The sequence below is a fragment of the Engystomops pustulosus genome, chromosome 1 (assembly GCF_040894005.1).
Source record: "Engystomops pustulosus chromosome 1, aEngPut4.maternal, whole genome shotgun sequence".
In the NCBI taxonomy this organism is placed as follows: domain Eukaryota; kingdom Metazoa; phylum Chordata; class Amphibia; order Anura; family Leptodactylidae; genus Engystomops; species Engystomops pustulosus.
In genome coordinates this window covers 39376629-39403967 of record NC_092411.1, presented here as the reverse complement: position 1 = coordinate 39403967, position 27339 = coordinate 39376629, and the positions used below count along the sequence as shown (strand labels likewise).

Below are 27339 nucleotides of genomic sequence, written 5' to 3'. Positions count from 1 at the left end.
GCGAATCTCCCGTTCCATCACATCCCAAAGATGCTCTATTGGATTGAGATCTGGTGATTGTGGAGGCCATTTGAGTACAGTGAACTCATTGTCATGTTCAAGAAACCAGTCTGAGATGATTCCAGCTTTATGACATGGCGCATTATCCTGCTGAAAGTAGCCATCAGATGTTACAGGGTACATTGTGGTCATAAAGGGATGGACATGGTCAGCAACAATACACAGGTAGGCTGTGGCGTTGCAACGATGCTCAATTGGTACCAAGGGGCCCAAAGAGTGCCAAGAAAATATTCCCCACACCATGACACCACCAGCCTGAACCGTTGATACAAGGCAGGATGGATCCAGGCTTTCATGTTGTTGACGCCAAATTCTGACCCTACCATCCAAATGTCGCAGCAGAAATCGAGACTCTTCAGACCAGGCAACTGTCCAATATCGATGAGCTTGTGCAAATTGTAGCTTGTTTCCTGTTCTTAGCTGAAAGGAGTGGCACCCGGTGTGGTCTTCTGCTGCTGTAGCCCATCTGCCTCAAAGTTCGACGTACTGTGCGTTCAGAGATGCTCTTCTGCCTACCTTGGTTGTAACGGGTGGCCATTTGAGTCACTGTTGCCTTTCTATCAGCTCGAACCAGTCTGCCCATTCTCCTCTGACATCAACAAGGCAGATCCTCCTGCTCTATAACATACTGCCTGCAGATGGGACACGAACACTCTGCTCAGCTTCTGGTGGTCTATAATATGCTGCTTTGAAGATGGGTCTTCATTTTCCATAGGACATGTCCGTTTTATATTCTCAGGCCTAATGTAAACTTGTGCTCAGCCCTGAACCCGGTGTTGCAGATATCTCTAGCATAATGATGCAATATGCTTATTTTATATTTAAAAAAAAAAATCTGCTGTTCTCCAGATGTTGTAAAAGTAAGCCAAGAGCCTCTTCCTTCTCCTGGGAGAAATAGAATGCAGATAACAAACTAGAATCTTGAGATTCAAAGTTGCTGAAAAAATGTACATGTTCAGTTTGCCAAAAAAAAAAAAAAGTTCTACTTTTAAGTTTGTTGTTTCTATTTAATTTGCCTTGTTATATGCATCACCTACATATAGTCAGATATAGATATCCCTTTTCACTCCTGGTTGAGACCCCAGCTGCTGCCCCCAACAGAGAGATAGAGATATCTAAGCGTATGTGTGTGTGTGTGTGTATAATCTTCTCTATCTCTGCATTTATACACCTGTCCACTTGACGTTTTGGCTTTAGAAAATAACAGAACAGATGGTTCACGAATACTAATAGCTAGTAAAAAAAAAAAATTCCAATTTAGCTGGACACCAAATAGTGAAATTGGTGATATCTGGCAAATTTTGAACTGGACAGCTACAGAGGGTTCTCAGCTTTCATAAATAGAAAAATATGATAGAATCACACGTGCAGGATACAAGAGAAGGAACCAGTTCCCCTTTATTCCTGTACAGGTGGTCCCTACTTAAGAACACCCGACTTAGAGACAACCCCTAGTTACAAACGGACCTCTGGATTTTGCTAATTTACTGTACTTTATCCTTAGGCTACTGCTGCCGATAAATGTGTGTGATATTCATCTTAAAGGGGCTAACAACAAACCCCACCACATGGTTCTGAATGCTTGGGCTCTACCTTATTCCCTAAAATCTGGGGTTCTCAGGACTGAATGGTGATTCACACTTGTATAGACTGAAAGCTCTTGTGAGCAGGGCCCTCACTCTATTATACCATACGACTATGTTATTTGTATATGCCCCCTATGATGTGCAAAGCGCTATGGAATATGGTGGTGCTATATAAATATAGATTTCATGCTAGTGCTTATTTCACACAGCAACATAAGGAGTGAGAACTACCGCTTACCATTACATTTCCTTCTCTTCACAGGGAGCTTTTGGAGCCCTTCAGAAAATCTGTGAAGACTCTGCCGAGATTTTAGACAGCGATCTTCTGGAGCGACCTCTCAATGTTATGATCCCCAAGTTCTTGCAATTTTTCAAACATAGTAGTCCCAAAATTAGGTAATTTCCTTCTCTTTTATAAACTGGTGCTCGCAGGTATAGACCATAGTGACATTACACATGATCTTTGATGGATGGACTTTTTTATGCCACAGTGTGACTGGTTTCTGTCAGAGGTAACAAATCCATTTCTGTCCTGGCATAAGAACCGTCACACAGACGCTTCTTATGGGCTCATTCATTAAGACTAAACCTTTCATCTTGTGCTGAATCTGAGCCTACACATTCTCCACCTGCCAACAGAAGATGGGACTATATTTCACAGACTTTGATGTCCATCCAGTGTTGTACATAATATGTGGGGACTTGGCTATTTGCAGAAATATCGCTTCTTTATGTACACAGGGCTGTTCCAGATAGGACCTTATAAATCACCTTCCACAATGATGAAAGTCGTGGTTTAACCATTTTCTGACCAGGCCGTAAAAGATTTTTTTTTAGTGAAGTTTTAATACGTCTTGGTCTTTTTTTTTTTTTTTTTTTTTTTTTTTTGTTTTCAAATTAACTGATAATGACTATTATAACTGAATTTCCTGTACGACTGTTACATAATATGTATAGTCTCAGGCATAGGAGGGGATTATGGTGATGATTTTTTATATTTTTTTATTTCTAAGCAACACCGCTTAACCCCTGCAGATCTGGCGATCATGCGACTGGCACTGCCAGCTCATTTCTTTTGCTATGCAGTGAAGAAAGGAGAAGGCAGAAGCGGTAATAAACTCCTTCTACCTTCTCTCCAGGGTCTCTGGCTGTGTCTGAAATTGCAGCAATGCCAAAAGGCATCGCTTCAGACTCGGGACCCGCTCTGGCAGTCTGGGTCGAGTTAATCAGGGCACATCTGTGTTCCTAACATAATTAATTGTCCAGCATGCTAATAGTTTCTCACAAAATACCTACTTTGAAGTCCATGGACCCTAGATGAAGTGATGGGGGTCCTACATGGATCAAGGCAGGCCACCGACGCAGATTGATCAAATATTTTATTACCCGATATTCACATGTGCAAATCATAAAAAAATAGTATCCAGTCATTGAGACCCCAAACTCCATAGCCCAGTTTCTGTGTTTCATCCTGAGATGCACAAAGTGAAACCCATGGTCGGGCTATGTAGTGTGGGGACTTGATGGCTAGATGGTGTTTTTATGGTTTGCACGAGTGTTTTGGAATACCATCTTCTCATCATGGTCCCTGTACCTCAAGTAGGGATTTTGGGTGATGCTCATTTGGGATCCTGAGCACTGGAGTAGGGTGGGAACATGGATGTGTCTAGACCACATGCCCCCTCTGCAGTACAATCACCAAGGCACCAGTATTGTCAGCACGACTCGTGTACTATCCAAAGCACGTGATTAAAAGCGTGTTACTGGCATTGGGGCTCCTCTCGCAGAGCACTAATGCCTGTAATGGACAACCCCATCAAATGTATTCATTAACTTCTTATTGCATAGATAAGACAAACCTCAGGTTTTGTAAATATGATCTGTTTCCTCCCCATAGGTCGCACGCAGTTGCCTGTGTTAATCAGTTCATCATTGGAAGAACCCAGGCTCTTATGCTACATATAGACTCGTTTATCGAGGTATGAATTTTCAAGTAAATCACCTCAGACATAAGACACATGTTCTATCTTTTAAATAAAATGAATTTGGCTGGTAAAAGCAATAATATGTATCCAGTGTTCCTGTTCTTATACGAGAAACTGTATTCCGCACTTGGGGTACTGTCACATTTTGTTGTCTGGTTTTACAAAGATTTCGCCCTGATAAGGGAGTGGAATAAAATGGAAAATAAACCCCTTACCTCTTTCATCCCATACACAATCCAGATTTTTTTTTTTCCTGCCGGAGTATTGTCATGTACATTACTTCTACAACTGCTGCAGTCAGTGATCATGACCCATACATGTCAGCTTTATGGTGAGGCCTACAGCTGGCTACATTAAAGGGATGTTTTTAGATTTTTTTTTTTTTTCCTCTTTCTTCCTTATTCCTGCTCTTGGTTTAAACTTGTGAAAACCTAGAAAACTCCTGTGAGTTCATACAGGAAGGCTGAAACATGCTAGGAATAGTCTGCCACAGAGGTATCACTAATGGGTAGCATACAATTTTTTTTTTTTTTTTAGATCATGAATATGCTGCAGGGGTGTATTTTTGGTTTTATTATGAATTCAGATACTAAAATGTACATTTTATTCAACAGAATTTGTTTGCTTTGGCCACGGATGAAGAACCAGAAGTTCGTAAAAATGTCTGCAGAGCTCTTGTCATGCTGCTTGAAGTCCGAATGGACCGTCTGCTCCCTCACATGCACAATATTGTGGAGGTTTGAATTTTTACCTGTTTTTTGTATGTGTTTTATTTATTTATTTTATTCTGTAAGTCAGCTTGTATTGCTCCATTTACATAGTTGGACCAAGTAAGCAAGTTGATCTGATCCAAAAAAAAGCTAATTTTTTTTGAGGGTCCATCTGCTGCAACCAGCTACTGATCATGAGGAAGGGACCCCAGCCATTATTGCTTAAGGTCCCTTTTCTGTGGGAATCCCAGCAGTTAGACCCTCGTTTATCATCTTATGCCCTATACTGCAGATGGGAGATAACTTGGGACACCACTTTTAGGTTCTCCAATAAATCATTGGGCTGACTCATGGTGTCCTATTGTATTCTGATGTGAGCTTACAGATCCATTTTTTTTTTTCTTTCAATTACCACTCTCCACTACAGTACATGCTGCAAAGAACACAGGATCAAGATGAGAATGTTGCGTTGGAGGCCTGTGAGTTTTGGCTTACTCTGGCTGAGCAACCGATATGTAAAGAAGTCCTATGCAGACATCTTACCAAGTAAGTCAATGGTCTCGCCTTTAATGGTTACCTAATTCTGACAATTCAGTAGCTTCAGGCTAATCCACGATAGATGGACATATGTACAGGTGGTCCCCAACTTAGGGGGGACCTCTTTGCCCCCTGTGACCTCTAGTAAAGCTCTCTGCATGGTTTACTTTAGTCTCAGGCTACAATGATCAGCAGTAAGGTTTCTGTAATGAAGTTGTATTGATAATTCCTGTTGCAATGATGCCACAAAAAAATTTTTTTAAATCCAATTGTCACAGGGACAAAAAAAATTTGTGAGCTACAGTTATAAAATATACCAGTTCTGTAAAAATTCCTCCTTGGTACAAACCTAAAGAATCTCTTGTATGTAGCCCTGGGGAGTGCCTGTATATAATTTATTTTATTTTTTAAATAATAAAATAGTTAGTTTTAAAGAAAACTGCTACTGTTCATTTTTGCCTAAATATATTTCATCATTTGATCCTAGGTTGATACCTGTCTTGGTAAATGGAATGAAGTATTCAGAGATAGATATCATTTTGCTCAAGGTGAGTGCATGGCATCGAATTTCCAGAAAAAAAATGGATCTACCTTACTAGTATATGGAAGTTTTCCAATAAATGTAAAAACTCTTAGAGAGATGCATAAAATTATCTGTTCCTATATATGGAAACATAAACCACCAAGGATTCAGGCCAACACTCTATAGATGAAGATCTAGCATACCCATCAATTATTCAATATTAGCCTGCATCCTAGACCAGATGAAAGAATTTTGGAAAAAAGATATAAAGAAACACTGGGTTAATATAGAGAAACAACAAATCTCACCAAAAAACACGGAAGCTTACTTATATCTCTGTTTAATACAAAGGTCTCTCCTCCACTAGCTACAATTTCGGCCATGAGGGATGTTGGGTTACAACTAGACAAAAAAAAACTATTCCTTCAGATAGAATGAAGATGCCTATTAGCTTTCTTGAAACAGGAATCAAGAATTTCCAAATTCCGTCATAGATCACCTATAGATTAGTATTTACTGGGAATCCAATGGACAACAACAGTCAAATGCCTAACCCTAATCCTATCAAACCGACAAGTACGAGGGCGGTTCAATAAGTACCCATGTTTGATGACAGAGAGCGTTCCTGAAGGAAGTTGGTGTTATCGTGTGCTGCCATCTATCAAACGGTTACTTATTGAACCGCCCTCGTACTGATCTCTTAAATACTATGAGATTTAATCAGCCCTTTATAAGGTTAAAACCTCTATAGACAATGACCCCAAACCAATAACAGATTTCCTAATAAATCTATCAACATCTGCAAAGGCCTATCCGTATTCTCGAAGATCTCACATTTAACCAAATGGTCCAATAAACTAGATATAAACATTGAAAATAAACAATGGGAAATAGCACCCCTTAGCGTACTAGTACGGGGCGGACTCCTGCTATTAACAATTTCTGATAGTTTGAGGGGTGCAGATTTGAATATGGGTTTATAAATTGGGGGTTATTTAAATGTTAAATATTTACAATTTTATTCAAAACATTATCCCCAAAATAGTAAATTCTGAAAAGGAAAACCGATCTTTGATTTTTAAGCTGCGTGACATCAAAATAAATTATCCAGACATTTCAAAAGTTATGAAAATGTAAGGTAGACATATGGGAAATGCCTAGATAAGATTGATTCTATATATAACAAAATAAATAATATTTTCAGTATTTCAACACATTATGACACAGTAACTCGAAGTATTAAGTCAAAATGTTACCTTGTTAGAGTTCCTTTTTGGTTACGTTTTAGTTCCTCCCCCCCTCCCTCTCATTCCCTTTGCCTATCCACCATTACTTGTAAGGGCAATGAAAACACTAAGCAGACCTTTATGGTTAATGGAAAGGTAACTTTATTGTAATATTCATTGTATACACCGGTTTTGTACAAACTGATTAAAATTAATGTTCAAAAAAAAAGTTTACCGTGTCCCATACTATGTCCTAACGCAGGGTGATGTAGAAGAGGATGAAGCTGTTCCTGACAGCGAGCAGGACATCCGGCCTCGCTTCCACAGATCCCGGACAGTGGCTCAGGCACATGAAGAGGATGGGATCGAGGAGGATGAAGACGATGAGGATGACCTTGATGATGATGACACCATATCTGATTGGAATATTAGTAAGTCTTTAGGGGTTTTTTTTTTATTTATTTTTTTTTTAAGCAAAATCAAATGATCTGTCAGATAACGTGTTCTGTAGTGGTTTTCATTTTGACAATTGCATTTACCTAGGGAAGTGCTCTGCTGCTGCTCTCGATGTGCTCGCGAATGTGTTTCGGGATGAACTTCTGCCGCACATTTTGCCATTATTGAAAGAATTACTTTTCCATCCTGAATGGGTAGTAAAGGAATCTGGAATTTTGGTTCTTGGTGCAATTGCAGAAGGTAAGTAGCATTCATTGCTTAACATCTTCTCACTACTTATAAGTGACAGCCGTGTTTTATGTAGATGTCTTACGGATCTCCAATTTCTTCAGTTGATAGGTCAAAGCAAAATAGTCCTAGTTGGCTTTACTAGTGTCATGTATCTGCATCTCTTGCAGCTAAACTTCTTTTTCTTTTTTTTTTCCATGATGCAATAGCTTACACATATAAATGCTACTATAATGATTAGTTATACCAAACGCCGTCCTTGGTGGTCACCTGCTGTGAATTAAATGGGTTGTCTGCCACATTAGCCATACTTGGGGTGAAGACACACGTGGCGTTTTTGGGCCGTTTTTAGTTAGTGCGTTTTCACATTGTTAAAAAACGCATTTGTTTTTGACCAGTTTGAATTAAGATAATTGGTCAAACCTGTCAAAAACGCATGCGTTTTTTTACGATCTGAAAATGCACTAACTAAAAACGCCATGTGTGTCTTCACCCGTAGGGCTAAAACCCACTACCGTGCTCAGTCCTTGCATCTGGCTTTGTAGTGGCTGAATTTCACTGTGCTAATCATGTTTGTGTGTTTTTGCCCTTATCGGTATCTGAAGCCTAGACCTTGTACTAATAGGCATCAGGCCCTATATGTGGCGAAAAAACTGAAGCTGGAGAATCCGTCTACTGTGTAGCAGCAGCTCCTGTGGATAGTTAATAACCGCAATGGGTCAGGACCAGACAAAAACTTCATCAAAGTTTTTGATTGCCTTTGTCTAGTTAAGAGAGCCCATGTATACTCAAGGTTTAGTGAAATCTAATAAAAATCACCTCTTTATCCTGTTTAATTTGTGTGATCTTGTCTTTTTATAGGTTGCATGCAGGGTATGATCCCGTACCTCCCTGAACTCATCCCCCACCTTATTCAGTGCCTTTCTGATAAGAAGGCTCTTGTGCGCTCCATTACCTGTTGGACCCTCAGTCGCTATGCACACTGGGTAGTTAGCCAGCCCCCAGACATGTATTTAAAGCCATTAATGACAGAGCTGCTAAAACGAATCCTTGATGGCAACAAGCGAGTACAAGAAGCTGCTTGCAGGTAATACAGATTTCTTTTGTTAAGTTTACATGTCACAAATAGAGGTATTATAGTCTGTTCATTTGTTTCTTAGTACACAAAATAGAGTAAAAATGAATACATTAAAAATAGTGCCATAATTTTTACAAAGACGGATAAAAATTGCTATAAAATACAACCTATAAAAGCGTGACTGGTTGGGATTCCCCTCGATGGTATACAGTATAAATAGATGACAAGTAAAATAGCATAGAGTCCCCAGGGTAAAGTATTACTAGTTCCCCGTGGGTCACAATGGGACCACAATATTACTTCCCAAACAAGGATAACAAATATACACAAGACTTACAATCAGCCAAAATACACTTGTGGAATAGGGGGGTCCGAAACACGCATCTGTGTCTGGGCGCTCTCCACCGTATTCCACAGGTGTATTTTGGCTGATTGTAAGTCTTGCGTATATTTGTTATCCTTGTTTGGGAAGTAATTATGTGGTCCCATTGTGACCCACGGATCTTTTTTACTAGTAATACTTTACCCTGTGGACTCTATGCTATTTTACTTGTCATCTATTTATACTGTATACCATCGAGGGGAATCCCAACCAGTCACGCTTTTAGGTTGTATTCCATAGTGATTTTTATCCGTCTTTGTAAATATTATGGCACTTTATTTTTAATGTGTTACTAGTCATCTTTACTCTATTTTGTGTACTAGCGTGTTTCCCCATGATCTATGTAACTTTTGTTGAAATGGTATGAAATTGTTTATGTATTAAACTTTTCTTCCTTAGTGCCTTTGCTACCTTAGAAGAGGAGGCTTGTACGGAGCTTGTCCCCTACTTGGCTTATATTTTGGATACTTTGGTCTTCGCTTTCAGTAAATACCAGCATAAAAACTTGCTAATCCTTTATGACGCGATAGGAACTCTAGCAGATTCTGTTGGACACCACTTAAATAAGCCAGTGAGTAATCAAGTTCCTGGTAATTATTTACTTATGAATATAAATGTGATTTTCTTATGTTTTCTGTCCATTCTATGTTCTTGTGGTTTTGATTGATATTTAGTTTTAATGGAGTCTTCCACCTCCCTTATTCATTTATAATCTGCTGGCATTATCCTGTAGAGAAATAGACAATTTCATAAATACATTTATTTCTGTCCATTATTCCTTTTCATAGAGCCTAATTTTAACCTATATGCTAATGAGGCAATTGGTGCACCCAAATTTGTCCTTGGCACCTGTAGCACTTCTATTCCTGTGTATACCACCCCCTTCTCAATTGGATAAGCGGAAGATTTGTCTTGTAATGTGTTGGGGTGTGACACTGATTAAGGCAGGAATAGCAGTGATCTGGGTGCTGAGCACATGTCACAGGTGCACCCATACCATATGGGTTTAATCGGGAATAACTTAGCAATAACTAATGGGGCTGAGTAATGTTGGAATACCTCTACAACATTCTGCCAGCAGAAGATGGCACTTGGTGGCGGTGGTAGACGACCTTTGAGCTAATGATCCCTATATTTCTGCAGGAATACATTCAGATGCTGATGCCTCCACTTATCCAGAAATGGAATGTTCTGAAGGACGAGGACAAGGATCTCTTTCCTTTACTTGAGGCAAGTGTAAATGTAATTTCTGTTGGCTAATGGCTTCCTGTGGTGGGAAGTTTGAGCATAAAATTCCGTGCTAATAATCTGTCCCACATATTGGCATGAGATTTTTTGAGGGGAAAATAAAAATACACATTGTGTCCTGTTTTCTACTCCAGTGAACTTTGTGCAAGGATCATGTAGTAAGCTGGCAGGCTTCAGTTGGGAACCTGTGTCCAGATCTGTTTGGGGTATATTCACATAGTCTTGGTGATTTGGGTAAAAACTGTGTCCTTGACATCAGCACATTGACGGAACATGCGAATCAGAGTTAATATTATGGTCTGTTTTTTGGGCGATTTAACTTGCCTAAGCCCATTAAGCTGAACTGAACTATCAAATTTAGTTCTCCTTATTTGGGCTGATGGACTTGCTTTTGAAGTAACTTTGATGTAACCCTTTCCCTTCCAGTGCCTATCTTCTGTTGCTACTGCACTTCAGTCTGGTTTCTTACCCTACTGTGAACCTGTGTACCAGCGTTGTGTGAACTTGGTGCAGAAGACTCTTCAACAAGAAATGGTAACTTTCTCAGAACTTTAGACGTCTTTTGGGAAGGAATTGGTGAATGGGTAGTCTAGATGCATCTTTATGCAGTTCTTTAAAAAGGATTTAGGACCTCATACACACATAGTGGGCATTTAGCAGCGCTTCTACGCCAGTTGTAGAAGCACTAAAATAATCCCCAGAAAAATCTTGCATGCTGCAGAAAATTGCAATTAGTTTTGTGGCTACACCAACTCCATGTCATGTGGAGATGCATAGATGCCAAAGGGATTGGTCCAGCATAGGGCGTTCCTGCCCCTTGCCTCGTACGTTGTAAATAATTTTGTTTGCAGATTTTTACGCAAAACTATACTAAGCCTATGCCTTTTGATGTCATGAGGGGTGAGGGAGTCTGTCATTGGCTGAATTAAAAACTGATGTCTAAACATGAATTAAACTTGACCAAGTCTTTAGTAGACCGATGAAATTCTGTACGGTCTCCTTATGGTTCAGAATTGCCTTTTATTCTGCTTTAGAATAGCTGTATATTGTGTATACTTATATTTTTGTCTGATATTTTCACCTTGTTGAAGATGCACAATGCTCAGCCAGACCAGTACGAGTCGCCGGATAAGGATTTTATGATTGTTGCTCTGGATTTGCTTAGTGGATTGGCGGAAGGGCTTGGCGGCAACATAGAACAGCTTGTAGCAAGAAGCAACATCCTCACTTTAATGTATCAGTGCATGCAGGTAAGCGGCCGGACAATTACTGCTATATCTTATATTGGATCATCTGATTTCCGGGATCCTAATGGGTCCCATCAGCAGGTTACTTCCCCTTCCCCTAGTCGTCTTGACAGCTGGGCCATTAGTACAGACTCTGCTATGTTTTCCATAAAAAGACTTGGTGTACCTAATGTCCTTGTCTTTCTCCACCTTAGGATAAAATGCCAGAGGTACGGCAGAGCTCTTTTGCTTTATTAGGAGATCTGACCAAGGCTTGTTTCCAGCATGTGAAAGCGTGCATCGGTAAGTGTGGCCTAACTTTGGTGTATTTGTTATATCCCAGTCTTCAATTCTCTGCCTTAACATCCATTTCTTCTCTTTTAGCTGATTTCATGCCTATTTTAGGAACAAATTTAAATCCTGAGTTAATTTCTGTGTGCAACAATGCTACGTGGGCAATCGGTGAAATTTCTATACAAATGGGTATGTGCCCCCCCCCCCCCCCCCCCCTTATTTTCACGATTTTTTTTCTTTTTGTGTGTGTGTAAAATTTTAGCATTCACTAAGGTTTTAATGAGGTAATCAACCAACAGCATGGTTATTAGTGTTTTGACTGCAGATTTATTTAATTTTATTTATTTAACTTTTGAATAGACCGCTGTCACTCCACATTTATTTTAGCTTCTAGTTAGAGTAACTTTGTTTTCCGGCCACTTATAAAAGGTATAAATCCCAAACTGACAGGGTAAGTTTAAAACCCAAATATGTTCACCCCTATGGTCTAAAAACTCGCTGGCCGGGAAGTCATTTAGACCCATGTTTCCTGGCAGTGAACCCCGAAATATGGCTGACCCTATTACTTACTGGTGGCTCCTCACACTGTGTTTGAATTGTTGTTGGAAATGCAACTGGAGCTCAGCGGTGAGGAGCTCCTCTGGTCACGGGGCTTTTTTTATTACACCTAAACGCTTGCGTTTGGGAACGCAAAACGTGTTTTGCCAGTAAACCATGCAATACATGTGTTTCTCGTTCCCCAAAGAGTTTACGACTAAACTCTACTGCGATTGTGAGAATCTCTTCCCTGCTGCACTTACATTGTTTCGAAATACAGATAAGGCGCTGTGTGTACGCAGCCTTAGAATAGTGCTTACAGCTGCGGTGACTGCATTGTCCTTTCCATTTCCATTCATTTTTGTAGGGGATCAGTAAGTGGGCACAGCTTGGATTGGATCCCGCATAAAGTGTTTGGAGCGTTTTGTACTTGTGTAGTCACATCTCCATTCACTGTGCCCAGAGCTGGGGGTCTCTTCCTTATGAGAACTTCCCCCTCCTTTCCACCACAGCTCTTCACAGGGATATCAGATTCTCAATGACCTAACATTTCCTAATTGTTGGGTTCGGCATAGGTAACTGCAATGGATCAAGTCATTATTTCCTTAAGAGAAGTTTAACAACTGAGCCAACATATTTCTCAGTGTGGTACACAGTTTATAATCATTGGCATATGTGCCCCTGGGGCTCCAAGCAAGAACTGGCAAGACTTACTGTAAATGTCGTTACTTCCAAGTACATTAGTACTGAGAACAAGACCAGTCACAGCCCAGGAGTAGTTTTCCTCTCCATATGATGAAAGTAAATGGAAGAATTGGCTTTAGTTCATGTGTTTATTACATGTGTTGGGTTTATTACAGTAGATTGTGCACTGTATAGCTATATGTGTGTGTGCAGCATTGCGGCCCCCGCTGTACCCATTGAATATAAGATTTGTTTTGTCTTGTTTCTTTTTCTAGGAGCAGAGATGCAGCCTTATATTCCATTGGTGTTGCACCAACTTGTAGAGATTATTAACAGGCCCAACACACCAAAGACCCTCTTAGAAAATACAGGTACCCGCTGTCTGCCGGCACAGATTTGGTGCAGTGCCAATTGGCTTTCCATGTGTTTTGATGAAGCTGACTTGTTTGCCATCAGACATGGCACCGTGTGTAGTCTCGACTCTTCCATTTTATTGTTTCAGCATCTTTTACCCCTTTTGAGTATTATAATTTTATATATCATAGTTTTTCCCTTTTTTTAATAGATAAATGTCTAGTCCTGTTCAATTACCTGCAACTATCAACCATGTTATAAAATCTCTTGTACAATAATCCTGTTATATACTATGGCCTAAGTCAGGTGTATACTCCCTATATAAAGAAAGGGTTCATATATTGTTAATATATTTTTATGGGGGTTTTTCAGTTTTTTTCTGTATTTTCTTTTGTGTATGTTGAATGTGATGTACTTTTTGGCTAAAAGTTCACTGTGGGATAAAATGCAGATAATAAATGTAGTTACTTTTCATATAATTGTTCAAACTTTGCAAGTCATCCCCTATCCAAGTTGATAACAAGGGAGAACAAGCAGGTTTTCGGGGTCAGACTGTACCCCCACATTCACGTGCATGGGACCCAAATTAATCCGGGGGTTCTGCTCTCGTTAGTGGCTGGAGGTGGGGGGTCCTGCTATTGCTAGAGGCTGAGGATGAAGAGACAAGAAGTTCCATTTAATTCGCTCTCCATGTGAATGCCAGAGATAGTGGAGCGCTGTGTTCTGCAATTTCCCCCACTCCCTTGCTATTGAATGGAGCTCGCCCTGCAGCTCCTACCATTTACGAATGTGGCCCTGATTATCTGCATTTCTGGCGGTCCTGTTCTCGTGATCGGTGGGGGCCCCCAGCTTGAAAACTTGATATAGTCCTTCATTTCAGACAGATGACACGTCTTCCTTTTGCAATTCTTTGGAAACATAGTACAGGCGCTGCCCTACTTAAGGTCACCCGACCCCTAGTTAAAGACAGACTCCTCTGGCCACATTAATCTCTGGTGAAGCTCTCTGAATGCTTTACTATAGTCCTAGACTGCAATGATCAGCTGTAAGGTGTCTGTAATGAAGCTTTGATCATCCATGGTCCATTTACAGCAAAAAACTTTCAAACTACAATTGTCACCGGGGCAAAAAAAATTTTTTGTCTGGATCTACAATAATAAAATATACAGTTGCGACTTGTATACAAATTCAACTTGAAAACAAACCGTATAGAGCAGCCAACTTGTATGTATGTTGGATTATTTGCAAAGATTGACAGATGGTGGGAATTTTCATTGGATATGGGAGGCTTTAATAAAGACCAAGTCATTCCCTCTCGCCATTTCACATAGTCTCTACAGCCGCCACTTCCTAAATCTTCTGTGATCCCATCACAATTTGGGGCACATTTTTTTTAGTGTACAGGTCCCACAATGAGCTTTTAGACTGGAAGCACATCCCTCGCTTTGACTGCATGCTGTCATTAGACTGTTCACAAATGCCTGTTCAATGGGAATGTTGCATAGTTTGTCACTTGACCGTAGGTTTTCTTTTATTCTGCTTCTATACAGATCTGCTGACTTTTAGTATCTGTTTAGTTTGCTTACAGAATTTTTTTATACAATTCTTCCGACATCTTCCTTCTGCCATTTCTCTTGTCTCTAGCATTAACCATCTGTCTCTGTATGAGAGAACACCTCTAAAACACAAGAGCCTCATTTTACCTCTAACCAGACTCCCAATCAAACACAACAGTCTGTGTTCCTTCAAGGTTCACATCGGTTATTTTTTATTTCTTTAATACTCCAGTTCTTATTAGTTTTGAATTTGAGGACACGCTTCATATGACTATAGGAGGAGACTCAAAGTATAAATTTTCCTTTCTGCTAAACTGCTTTGCCCACTGCTCAGATCTGTCTAGAGTGAGGAGTAGAGGACTGAAAACCTTAGACACAAGCACAGAGTGCTACTGAAATCTCAGGAAAATTGCTAGAAACCACCACTTGCTGTTCCCTAATGCAGCACTTGTCTGTGTCTCTACCGCTCCTCCCTCCGTAGACACATGTATTAATCTTGGCAGTGAACTGAGCAGTATAGGAGGCAGAAGAGGACCGATTACTGGAGATGGAGTGACAAATGACAGCTGCTTTTTAAAAGACACCTGGATGAGATTGTATGCAAATGAGCCTGAGGGTTATAGAGCTTGGAGCCCCTCAGGCTCATTTGTATACAGTCCTTTATCCTGGTGGTAGTTGCCCTTTAAGACTTCAGTCTTTTATATAAGGGCCGTTCACACCTGCATTGGTTTTTTGATGCTCCGGTGCAGCATCCTATTTTTCTTCCTCCACACCAACGGAATGTTTAATGGAACCTGCAACCTAACAAATGGGAAGTTAAAAATAGTTAATTTCAAGTAATTCTTTTATTTTGCAGTTACTTGTCATGTTTTGAGTTCGTTAGTTTCCACCAGTGTTATCAGTTGTTAAAAATAGGACACCAACGTACAAAGACTATTGTACCTACATGTTATCCTCTTGTTTCCATTATATGCCCTACCACCCACTGATAATGGGGAATCATTCTAGGATTTTAATAAAGGGGCAAATTATTATAGATAATAATTGGAGCACCAAATTACCTGCCTCTCTATTTAGACCCCAGCAGTCCCAGTAGTCCAATCACCATAGTTGGACCAACCCCTTTGAGTTCCGATTCCCGATTAGTGTTCGGGAAAAATGAAGGCTTTGGGTTTTAGGTGTTCTCTTATTTTTCTCCCCTTCCCCGATCCGCCTCTCTCCACTTCCTCCCCCTCCCCCCCACCTGATAGTTCTGCCTATGTCACTTCCTTTGCGGAGGCAGTGTTCATAATCAACACTAGTGATATCTTATGTTTATTATCATACACAGATTCTGTTTTCTGTTTCTGAGTTATTTGTTGTTTTTTTTCTTTATTTTTTCTCCTCCCCCCCTCATTTGCTCATGTCTTGGTTGGCGTTTGGTGGTGTATAACCGTGATTGCGTTGCCTTAGCAATAACAATTGGTCGTCTTGGTTACGTTTGTCCTCAAGAGGTGGCCCCCATGCTACAGCAGTTTATAAGACCCTGGTGTGTATTCTTCAATCTTTTTTTAAATTCATTTCTCTTCATGTATTTTTTTTTCTTTTTTACAGTTCACATTTTTACATTTTATTTTGTAATATATATATATTTTTCCGTCAGTTATTACAGTCATCGTCAGACATGTGACTAATCTTGTCCTATAGTTTTGTCACTTTTTTTTATTTTTCATTTTTCTTCCAAGCATTGTCATATATACAAGTCTTATCATTTCTGTGGCTAACGACTAATCGATGCATGGGAGCATGGGATAAGATTGTCACATGCTTGCTGTGTTTAAAAGCTTGTTGATAAAGTTTTAGCCATCGCCATTGCAGGTAGGAGGCCGCCATGTTTACTGATGGCGACCACACTGAGACGCTACTTAGATCTGTGCCTCCGTGGCTCCCACTTGTTGCTAGTTATCTATATAGCCAATGTCCCAGTAGCAAGGTGTAGCCTCCCTGCTTGTGGGCAATAGGTACATATTATGGGTTCAATTCAGATTTCCAGACACTCTGCATGCACATAAATCACATGCCAACGTGTTACGTCCTACACTAGATTGGTAGCACTGGCACCAATACATCCTGTATTTATCACAGTAATTTTACATTGTGAAAGCAATAGGTGGAACGACCTCGCACTGAGGTTAGATGTTATGTTTCCTTAGCGTAGTTTGAGTATTTGCTATGTTCACTTCAGGAATGTGCATTTTGTACAACATTAAACAGAATGATTTTAGGTATTTAAAGGGGCTTTCCAGCCTATTTATATTGATCACCTGTCCAGGAGATGCATCATCAATATCAGATCCGTGGCGATCGTCCAGTCAGGACCCTGATGATTTTACTCTGGAGACAACCGGAATCAATCAACTAATCCAGAAGGAGGGCTCCATTCTCTGTGTAGTGGCAGCGTTTGGTAACTGCAGCTCACTCACAACACAAACAGATTTGTTCAGATTGCTATCGCTGGCCCTGGATGCTGCAATCTAATATTGATGATATATGCTATGGATAAGATGTTCATATCTATATGAAGAAACCCCTTTACCTCTCCCCTACTGAATTTCTTTGATGGTTTCTTAGATTTCCATAGAATAAGTAAGGTTTGCTGTCATTTGTAGGTGCACTTCATTACGGAATATACGAGACAATGAGGAGAAGGACTCGGCTTTCCGTGGAATCTGTACGATGATCACTGTTAATCCTGGAGGTGTAGTTCAGGTAAGAATTTTACTTGCGTATTGATGCACAACCCTCCTCCCAATCCTTAAGCCTCTGCCCTGTGGTGGTCGTCTCCACTTTCAGAACCTCCTAATTGAAAGTGCACCTCATTACACTACATTACATCAATACAGTAGGGGTAAATGTGTCCAAATGACCCAAAAAAGTTTTGTCTAGTGACTGACACCTGAATGGAGGGCTGGACCCACCGTTCTAAAGCAGAATTGGTTAATAAGGGTGGTCCCTCTAGCTGCAACCATTTATAGATCAATGGGGGTCTCTAACCAAGTCAGATGAGTGTGACAACCTCTGTCCCCTGAGAAGAAACATCTAGTACAGCATCTGCTGGTTCCTTGCTCTAAGAATCCTGGAGCTATAGGACTATACATATACATCAAGAGAAGCTCCTCTATACATGATCCGGGAGATGCAAGAACTATTGTGACTTGTATAATGGCGCTTACAGTCTTTATACCTTATACCGCCCATGCTGGGCTTCCATTACTGAGAATCCAGCAAAAGCTACTGGGCAAGCAGCTATGTCGGCACCTCAGTAGGAGGACACTCATGTACCTATTCATGTATAAAAAGTTTTACTTGCAAAAATATTTTTATTTTGCACAAAATTAATATTAAATGTGTTGCTATTTGAATTGATGACCTCTGCTGGATTAATGCGTGAAAGTTTCTTTTCATCGACTACTCTTCTCCCTTTTTAGGATTTTATTTTTTTCTGTGATGCTGTTGCATCTTGGATTAGTCCGAAGGAAGACCTCCGGGACATGTTTTGTAAGGTAATTTTTTTTTTTTCCTTTTTCTTTTTTTTATTAGTTGTATACTTTAGTAGTAAGGTCAGATCTTTAATAAAAATAAAAAAAAATCTCACACACACAAGACTCGGCCTTATTTGGAGGTGATTTATTTGAACTATTTCCAAAAGTTGTCAAAAAGGAGAGAATTTTTCAAACCGTGCTTGAAATGGGTAAATTTAAGCAGTCTGTGCTGCCCAGATTTTATGGACCATCCAAAGAGCAGAGGATGGGTTCCCATTCATCAAAACAATTTATGATAAAACGAGTCCCTAGCAACGCCAAACTGTAATTTTGATGACTTTCACCGGGAAGCAGGTCCCATCCTCTGCACTTGATGACAAAACATTAAATTTGGCAAGCCGATGGTATGTTTTCACACACTGTACACCCAACCAGTGGCACACTACTATGATCAGAGATCTGATCCTAATGTACAGAGTACATTACATTAATTACATTACATTAATGTACAGAGTAGTGGCGAACCTTAAAATAGTTGAAACTTCTGCAATAGTTGGTCTTGCTTGAAGGGTTTCTACCACCAGGATGGACTGTATCTGAATTGGCCTGAGGGGCTCCAGGCTCCATAGATGTTAATGGATCTTGGAGCCCCTCGGGCTCATTTGCCTACACTCTTTCATCATGATTTTTTTTAAAGGCATCTACCATCAGTTTCATGCAGTTTCATGCGTTTTTTATGCTCTAAGTGGAACTGTTCTTGGTGAATCAGCCTGAGCATCTCCAGTTTATTTATATATGCCTCTCTGATCACCGACTTATTCACGCCCCGCACTGCTAGTTTTGCCTAGGAAAGACTCTTGAGTTTGGGAGTGCCAGGCAGAGCTCTCTCCTTGCTACTTGGCCTGGAGTAGGAGGACTAGTAGTACGGAGTGTGGATGAATTATAAAAGCGGACAATGCCAAGAGGCGCTCGGGTGACGTCAATCTGAACAGCTAACTTTAAATATTTTTTAAACTCTTTCACCAATTGCGCAGTTTCATTATTCATGAAGAATGGTTCCACTTGGTGTATAAAGTAACGGGCACGTAAGTCCAACACTTGTACCTGTACCTTTTTTGTACAAACAGTAAAGTCCCACTTGGATGTATTGCTATGTGGTAATAAAATATTAGATCTTTACAATTAAGGTGCTTGACCTGATCTGCCATTTGCGCTTCTTGCGTTCTGAAGTGGTTTTAAAGGGGTTTTCCCAAGAACAGAATTTAGGCCCTAGCCACTGGATACGGCCTAACTTGCTGATCAGTGGGGGTCTGTGCCGAGACCCCCACCTATCACGAAAACTGCTGTGCATGACCGTCAACTCCATAGAGATTATGATGGATGCGACAAGGGGTCTGTGGAGGTCTCACTGATCAGCAAGGGCCTAATTTTTCTTCGGGAGAAAACCCCTTTAAGGGCAGGTCATAAATATCAGATTGCTGGCAGGTCCAACACCCACCACACCTGCTGATAAGACGGCTCCAATCTCACTGAAATGTGGCTGCCTGTTACCTGGGGGAATTAAGATGGCTCCTTATTGTATGTTATCTGTGTAGATTCTTCATGGATTTAAAAACCAAGTAGGGGAAGAGAATTGGCGACGTTTCTCAGACCAGTTTCCGCCTCCCCTTAAAGAACGTCTTGCAGCCTACTATGGAGTCTAACCTAGATGTGCTCTAGCTGCAGTCTCAACATTTGGGGTGAGTAACAGCAAAAATATTAGTTGGATTCTTTCAGCTATATTACTGGCTGAAAGCCGTGTATTCATGCCGTCACTCGTTAACGTGATGTTTCTCTGTTTCCTACAGGTCCTTCAGTCTGGGAGACAGCGGGGGAGCCTCTGCACCCAGGGAAAAGCTACCCTATTGTAGGGGGGAAGGGCAAACCAGTAGGGAACACAGTACAATCCCAAAGCCTACTGGGAGGGGCGGGAGGGAGGTGTTGCCGTCACTGTATTAAGTCGATGTCGGGAAACGTTTAAACGTCTGGAGCCTATGTGGGTGGAAACATGTCTCCTTAACAATTCTGCACTGGATGTGAAGAAGCAAATTCTAATAGCCAAACAGCACATTCTGGTATACGGGGAATGGTACTTGTTAGAAGTACCTTTAAAAATTGGACTCTAGAGGGGGTGGAGTGAGAAAGTGGAAACTAATTTTTGCACACTTCAAGATGAAATCTTCAGAATGGGGTTCTAGCAGTAAATTGCATCTATTTTAAAGCAAAGGGTTGCCTAACAATCCCACTGATTGGGAGTTCTGTGTTTGCATGTTAATGAAGACATAAGTAGATGAAGTTGGCGAAATTCAACACCGCTTGCTATGTGTGTAAGGTGCAGGGAATTGCAAATGCACTTCAGATGCCTGTGACGTAAGTTTTAAGATCTGCATAAATTGACATCCACCAAAATGCCAAATTTAGTATTTTTTTTTTTTTTTTTAATGATTATTTATTTTTTTTCAGGAGGGGGAGTAACTAGTAACAAAAAAAGATAAAAATATAGTAAAAAAAACTCATTTTTTTAGTTTACGATAAATCTTTAATAGAAGTATATATTTTTTTAAGAGTCACTCCTTTGCTGAATGTTAATTTGCAGGGTTTTTCGGCAAAAAAAACCCCTGAATCTTAAAACCAAGGCATTTTGTTGTAAGTCCGAGTTGGCGAAGTGCTTTGCACCTTTAGTGCGACGTCTCAAGGGTTTTCCTTGTTTCGTGGGTGGGGGGGGGGGAGGGGTGTCAGCAGTCCAGGATTCTTTATAGTGGCTAAAAATAAAAGTAACTTTTTTTTTAGTGAGTTAAGTAGCATGCTTGCATCACACATTAAGATAGGCCAACACGTACCTATATGCGCCAGGAAGTTTTTTTTTTTTGTTTTTTTTTTTTTGTTTACAGGTGAAATATGCATTAATTTGTCTGTTTTTAGGTTTATTAGATATAATTTAAGGATCTCTACATTTTAAGTGCTACAGAGTACGGTTAGACCTTGACCCATCAATGGGGCCTGCCACACTGTATCGCAAGCCTGAATGATGGGGAGAGGCTAAAAATTACAAAAAAAAAAAAGTGATATCTCCAGCATCTGTCAATTTGAGAATAATAATGAGTTGTAACGTATCACAATGTGGAAACTGATCTACCTTGTTGCCTCTGTGCTGTCGGTGTGGTGTGCTTTTTGCATGGTAAAATACTAGTGACCAGTCTGTGGAGTAAGATCAGGATGCATATGTGTTAGGTGGCGCATTATAAAAACTGTAGACATCAAGGTAATTGCTATAATTCACTAGTGATTTTTTTCACATTCATGTATTACCCCTTTTTTATGTTTAAAGCATGATCATATACCATTACGGTGATAAAAGCAGGGTATCTGCAATCGATTTGGCGCATGTTGGTGGCCCTTTGTACCCTAAGCAGATACATTGGGGTGCAAATGAAATAGCATCAGAATGAAAGGATGGGTTCTGGTTCCCCTTTACTTTCTCCCAATTTCATTTTGTTTTTTTGTTTTTGTTTTTTTTGTTGCTTTTCTTCACTTGTATTCCTGTGAATAAACCCTTTATTAATTTAACCTTTTATTTTTCTTTCTATGTGTTATTTTCTTACGTACTGTGAATGTGAAATTTTTTTTTTTTACCCGGCACCGAAGGTGTCTGTGTAAAAGTGCGAGTCTTTTTATTAATTCAGATTGCCTCAGCGGTATCCCATGATGAGAAAGAAATCTCCTATAGACAATGATTTGGACTCTGCAGGTCAGAGTTCTGCCGACATTCTCTCCATTTTTCTTAGAGCAGATTCTTAAGAAATGTTAAAGCCATAACCATTTTTTCTATAGTCATTTAACTCCTTTTTGCGAAGTAAACATTTGTAATCAATATTTTGTAAAATGAAAAATTTCCCTGATTTTTTTTTTTTTTTTTTTTTTTTGCATGGTTTTATTTTATTGAATAGTTGAGGTGAGAACTATTGCACTAAACCGTCCAATGGTAACGGGAGACAAAAGGACATAAAATAAATTTAAAGATTGAGGTAGATAAATATAAATTGCTGCTGCAAATGAATAGAGAGCCCTACCCTGCATTAAACAAACTAGCAAATTGGCTTAAAACGAAGGGGAATGTCACAAGTTTTATATATTTTGCTTTTAAATACATTTTTATTAAGCTGTTTTATTAAATCCGATATACTTTGGCTGTGGTAAAACGTGGAATTCAATGGTTTTTCACTTCTTCTTTTTTTTTTTTAAAGGAACACTAAATGTTACAAGTAAATTAAAATAATTCTCGCCTTCCTACTTTCAATATGCAGCAGCTTATGCTGAATGCTGCCTTTAGAGATGGACAAGTCAAAGCTGTGTTTACATTGTTTTGTGGGGGGAGGGGGAGGGGGTTACCAAACAAATATCTCCAAATGCGGGGGGGGGAAAAAAAACACTTCCTTTAAAATTACTGCACATTATGATACTTTGCACTTGGTTTAGCCTGCTTAACATCGCTGTATATCTTAAATTAGATGGGGTTTAGCAAAGGGGGAATCATAAAAAAAATTACTCAGAGAAGACTTGTAAGAAAAAAAAATTACAGAAATTGTCCTCTTATATGTAAGGTGATGAGCTGGAGCACAAAGGAAATTCATACTCCAGCTAATTTTTTTAAAATGTATTTAAAGGGCATCTAGCACCAGTATGATGGATTGTAAGCCATGCACACTGACATACTGGTGAGTGCCCCCTCTGGTAGGATCTGTTCTTTTAGGCTCTTGTTTTTAAGAAAAATGGCTTTAAAATTATGTAAATGATCCTGCGGGGCTCCAGGCTCCATTAACACAGAGCCCTATAGGCTCGTTTGCAAAAAAGGCTTTTAAATTATGCAAAAACCAGGGCACAGGAGCCTAATAGAAGAGCGGATCCTGCCAGAGGGAGTGTACACCCGTATGTCAGTGTGCTTGGTCTACAATCCTTCATCCTGGTGGTGGATGTCCTTAAAATTGTTTATGTAAGGCAGGTCAAGGGAAAGGAGTACAAGGAAGCGACGGAGGATCTAGGATATTTTATTTTTCTAATACATTTTGATTTGTGTTTAGTGTTCCTTTAACTACATAAATCTTGTTTGGATCTAGGTGAAACAGTCAGGTTCACCTGATGCGGACATAACAGCAGGGTTCAGGGTGGTAATAGATGTGTGTAGCACATAATGGCGCTTTTGTAGGCATTCAAGAGGCTTTTATGAAATGCTACACAATTCATTCAAATACTAAGGGGAACAAAAAAATTTAACAAAAAAAAAATTGCAGATCAGCATCCAAAGTCAAATCTGTTGGTCTCATGAAAAGGAGAGGTAATAATAAAACCATTCAAATGCAAACATTCTTTTGTGGGTAAACAAAACGGGTCATAAGATGGATGTTTTTTTCTAATTTTCTCTCACAAAAAGCCATTTTTTTGACACTGTAAAAGGAGTCTCTCCGCTTTAATGGTCACAGGAGACAGGGTTGCCTTTTTTTAGTTTTCTCATCAGTAGTTCCTTGATTCTTGCATCATGGGATATATCAATCGTCTTACTATTGTGGTCTCGTCTTGACAGTTTTTTGAATGTCCATGGAATGTTTATAGAATTGTGGGTCTTTGTCTTGTTACATTCCAGTGTTTTCTGCCTCTTGGCATGCTAAAAGCACGGCTTACAATGTCTGTCTCTCACACTGAATAAAGTGCTGTTAGAGTGCTAAACTACAGAAATAGCCGCTGCTATGTGATGTAGATTCTCTACTTGAATATTTTTATGTTGTAGGAACCTCAGGAGGTCTGTGTTTACTGTTTTTATATCTACCTTCTTTCCTGTTTTTGAGCTTCCCTATTTAGAAAGACTCTTTACCAAGATCAAAAACAAAAAACTGCCCATCAACCTAAGTTGGTAACAGAAAGTTATACTATATATCCACACACATGATGTCAAATGACAACCTAGTTTTGCCAGAGAAAAACTTTACAGAAGGGTTTTTAAATGGTTTTCAACACTATTACACTTTAGAGTATTACAGGGTGGGCATCTCATATCTATTTTTTTTTTCCTCCTTCTTCCATGGTTATGCACTTGTAACTGAGTAGCCAAACACGTTTGTCTGGTTGATGGGTCTGGGATCTGATGTGACCACTAGTCACCATGCTTGGACACTAGATTTTGGTGATTTCTTTGTGGGTTGGAGGTTTCTTGGTGAAAAACCCTTTCAGAACTGTAGTCCTGCTACACCTGAGCTGAAGGAAGGGGACGGTAAGTGTCGTCAAAACTACATTCATGTGGTTGTCCAGAGCTTAAAAGATATGGCTGCTTTCTTCCCAAAACCGGACCACACTTGACCATGGTTTATGCTGGAATTCAACTCTATGTAGTTGAGTTGATATACCGATACAAATCCTTTTCATGTGAGACGCTGGCTTGGGACGAAAGCAGTCATGTTTTTAAACTATTTAAACCGGTTTTCCAGGAATATCAATATGGGTTTCTGAGTTATAGGAAAGGTAATCAATATCTGATGCAATCACAACTCCAGGCTTGAATAAAGGGGCAGTGACATAAGCAGGAACAGCTCCAAATATTCTCTAGTGCTTGTGTCTGGACATGGTTCAAATGAATGACTCTCAGCTGCAGTGCTATTCATGGCCACTGCAAAAGATAAGGCGCTGTCAAGTGCTGCCAGTCATAATTGGAATGTCAGTTCTACCCCCCCTACTTATGATACTCTGATCACTACAGAAGTTTATACAAATGAAATGCTTGGAAACCACATTATAAGTGTAAAATCTCCCAAATATCTGCTGAGTTATCTCCGCTATTTTTCAGTTTTTGTTACAACTCCTATATATTTACTCTCCAGACTCACATTCTTCCACCAAGAGACCTAAGGAAGGCATATGAGAGTGATGGCTGGAAGAGGCTGCATGAAAAGTGTGTTCATTTTGTGTTGTGTTCTTCACCTCGTTCACCCATGTTCTTTCAATGCTTTATTGTCCATCTTAAAATGTCTTGTGGAAAATGCCCGTCCATGGACAGAGTTTAGCTAACCGCGTGTGCTTGGCTGACTACCAGTTCTAATATATGGGTGGAGAGACTTGCTCGTCTGTTGTTACGTTTCAGGTGGGGAATCACCAAGTGTCACTCAGACTAAAGAGTGGTCAGGGCGTCACCATGTAAGACCAATTTGACCCTACTCTTGTTCCTCTAAGCCAGGCCCCACCGACTTTCGAGTAACCATTAATGCTCTATATGTATTTTACTCTAAAACTTAAATGGGTGGCTCAGAAGCATTGCCCAGGTGCCCTCTGGAGGTTGTTCTTTTTACCGTTTATTGAATGTGACGAGACTCGAAATTAAGAGAATTGTTTCATTTGTCCTCTTTAGAAACGTAGTCTTTCTCAGGATCCTGAGGACAACCTTGAGGACCACTCTCCTTTGGGCCTACTTTAAAGCACTATGTTTTGGAATAGATAGCCATCAGTAATCTAATCGTAACACTGTGATTTAAGAAACAGTACAAACAGCCATGTGACAAAACAATCAAAGTTCTATTTTTCTAAAGCAATATGCACATACATAAAGAAAGGGAATGGCACTTCTCATGAGCACTTCCACAATCCTTTTGATATGGGCACATAATGTGGTTGCATCTTTCTGCTGGCAACTTAGGTTGAGTGCGTTACCTATATAAAAGCTTTATATCTCTCGATTGTTTCCTTACCCTTAGAAGATGTTAACTATTACACTTCTCCTCATGCAGTCTAATGCAGGCTCATGTAACCTGTGGCTCTCTGGCATTGGACTCGAGGAGTCGATCAGCCGGACAATCCATTGTTGACATACTTGGAGATGAAGTCCAATATCTCGAGAGCCACACGTTTCTTACCTCCGGTCTAATAAACTAAGCGATATTTCTCAAGTTTGCCTCTGCTTATTGAACTACACTTTAAATAAAGAATTAAAAAAAAAAAAAAAAATTATGGTTTTAGTTTTTGATAAGCTGCTGAATTTTAAACGTTTTTGGGGCCACCAAATATTTTGGATCATGCAGAGAATATATATTGTACTGTAGTAATTTTGTATTTACATTTGTATGATGTGATAATAGATGTGAATGTTAATCACTGCTTGGCTGTGTTAATAAAGTTGTTTAAGTACATTGTGTTGTATTTACTTTTAAAAATGTGACTGGGGGGGAAGGGGTCGCACGGTAAACTCCTCCCAACTCTTTTTCAAACAGAATCCCTTGTAAAACTTTTTGTCTACTATGAAGGAAGCTATGACTAATTTTTTTTTTTTATGCTGCCTGGACTTTAGGGTCAGAGTTTATTTAAAGTCTTGGGTGGGGCTGTAAATTGGAAAGTAAACCTATACTTACCTTCTCGAGTGCGCCCAGGGTCCTGCAGTCCTTGTCGGGGGCTTTTCGGCACACCTCTAGCTCAGACAACCACTTTTTATCATTTTGTGATTGGTCACTGATGCCTGGATGTCCAGGTCAATTTTTGAAGTTCTGTTCTTTAACCGGTTAAGGACCGGGCCCTTTCCTGTTTTTTCATGTCCATTTTTCACTCCCCACCTTAAAAAAAATCTATAACTTTTTTTATTTTTACATGTAAAGAGCTGTGTGACGGCTTGTTTTCTGTGTACAAATTCATAGTGATGGTATTAAATATTCCATGCCATGTACTCGGAAGCGGGAAAAAATTCTAAATGCAGTGAAAATGGTGAATAAAACCCATTTGCGCCATTTTCTTGTGGGCTTGGATATTACGGCTTTCACTGAGCGCCCCAAATGACAGGCCTACTATATTCTTTGGGTTGGTAGGATTAAGGGGATACCAAATTTGTACAGGTTTTATAATGTTTTCATACATTTCCAAAAATTAAAACCTGTACAAAAAATTTTTTTTTTTTTGCCAACTTCTGGCGCTAATAACCTTTTTTATACTTTGGTGTATGGAGCTGTGGGTTTTTTGCAAAATTTTGATATTTTCAATTATATCATTTTTAGGACTGTACGACTTTTTATAGATTTTTTTTTTTTTTTTTATATCTTTCAAAATGGCAAAAAGGTGCCATTTTTGACTTTGGGCGCTATTTTCT

At 39.7% G+C, this 27339-nt stretch overlaps 1 protein-coding gene across 3 annotated transcripts in view; it reads left to right on the top strand.

Moving 5' to 3' along the window:
* TNPO1 (transportin 1) overlaps positions 1–26277 on the top strand; it is a 52761-nt gene extending 26484 nt beyond the window's left edge. The window contains exons 5-24 of one of the 3 annotated variants that reach the window (XM_072138753.1): positions 1909–2042; positions 3544–3625; positions 4246–4368; positions 4769–4887; positions 5366–5426; positions 6890–7058; positions 7171–7323; positions 8173–8398; positions 9171–9342; positions 9915–10001; positions 10446–10553; positions 11108–11269; positions 11461–11548; positions 11630–11728; positions 13036–13131; positions 16123–16198; positions 17319–17418; positions 18138–18212; positions 19787–19930; positions 20039–26277. In XM_072138753.1, coding sequence (XP_071994854.1) covers positions 1909–2042; positions 3544–3625; positions 4246–4368; positions 4769–4887; positions 5366–5426; positions 6890–7058; positions 7171–7323; positions 8173–8398; positions 9171–9342; positions 9915–10001; positions 10446–10553; positions 11108–11269; positions 11461–11548; positions 11630–11728; positions 13036–13131; positions 16123–16198; positions 17319–17418; positions 18138–18212; positions 19787–19894 — 2238 coding nt within the window. In that variant the 3' untranslated portion in view covers positions 19895–19930; positions 20039–26277. Of the gene's footprint in view, positions 1–1908; positions 2043–3543; positions 3626–4245; positions 4369–4768; positions 4888–5365; positions 5427–6889; positions 7059–7170; positions 7324–8172; positions 8399–9170; positions 9343–9914; positions 10002–10445; positions 10554–11107; positions 11270–11460; positions 11549–11629; positions 11729–13035; positions 13132–16122; positions 16199–17318; positions 17419–18137; positions 18213–19786; positions 19931–20038 lie in introns of those variants that run through there. The other 2 variants (XM_072138761.1, XR_011853395.1) reach the window with 2 other exon arrangements.
* The last annotated feature ends 1062 nt before the right edge of the window (positions 26278–27339 follow it).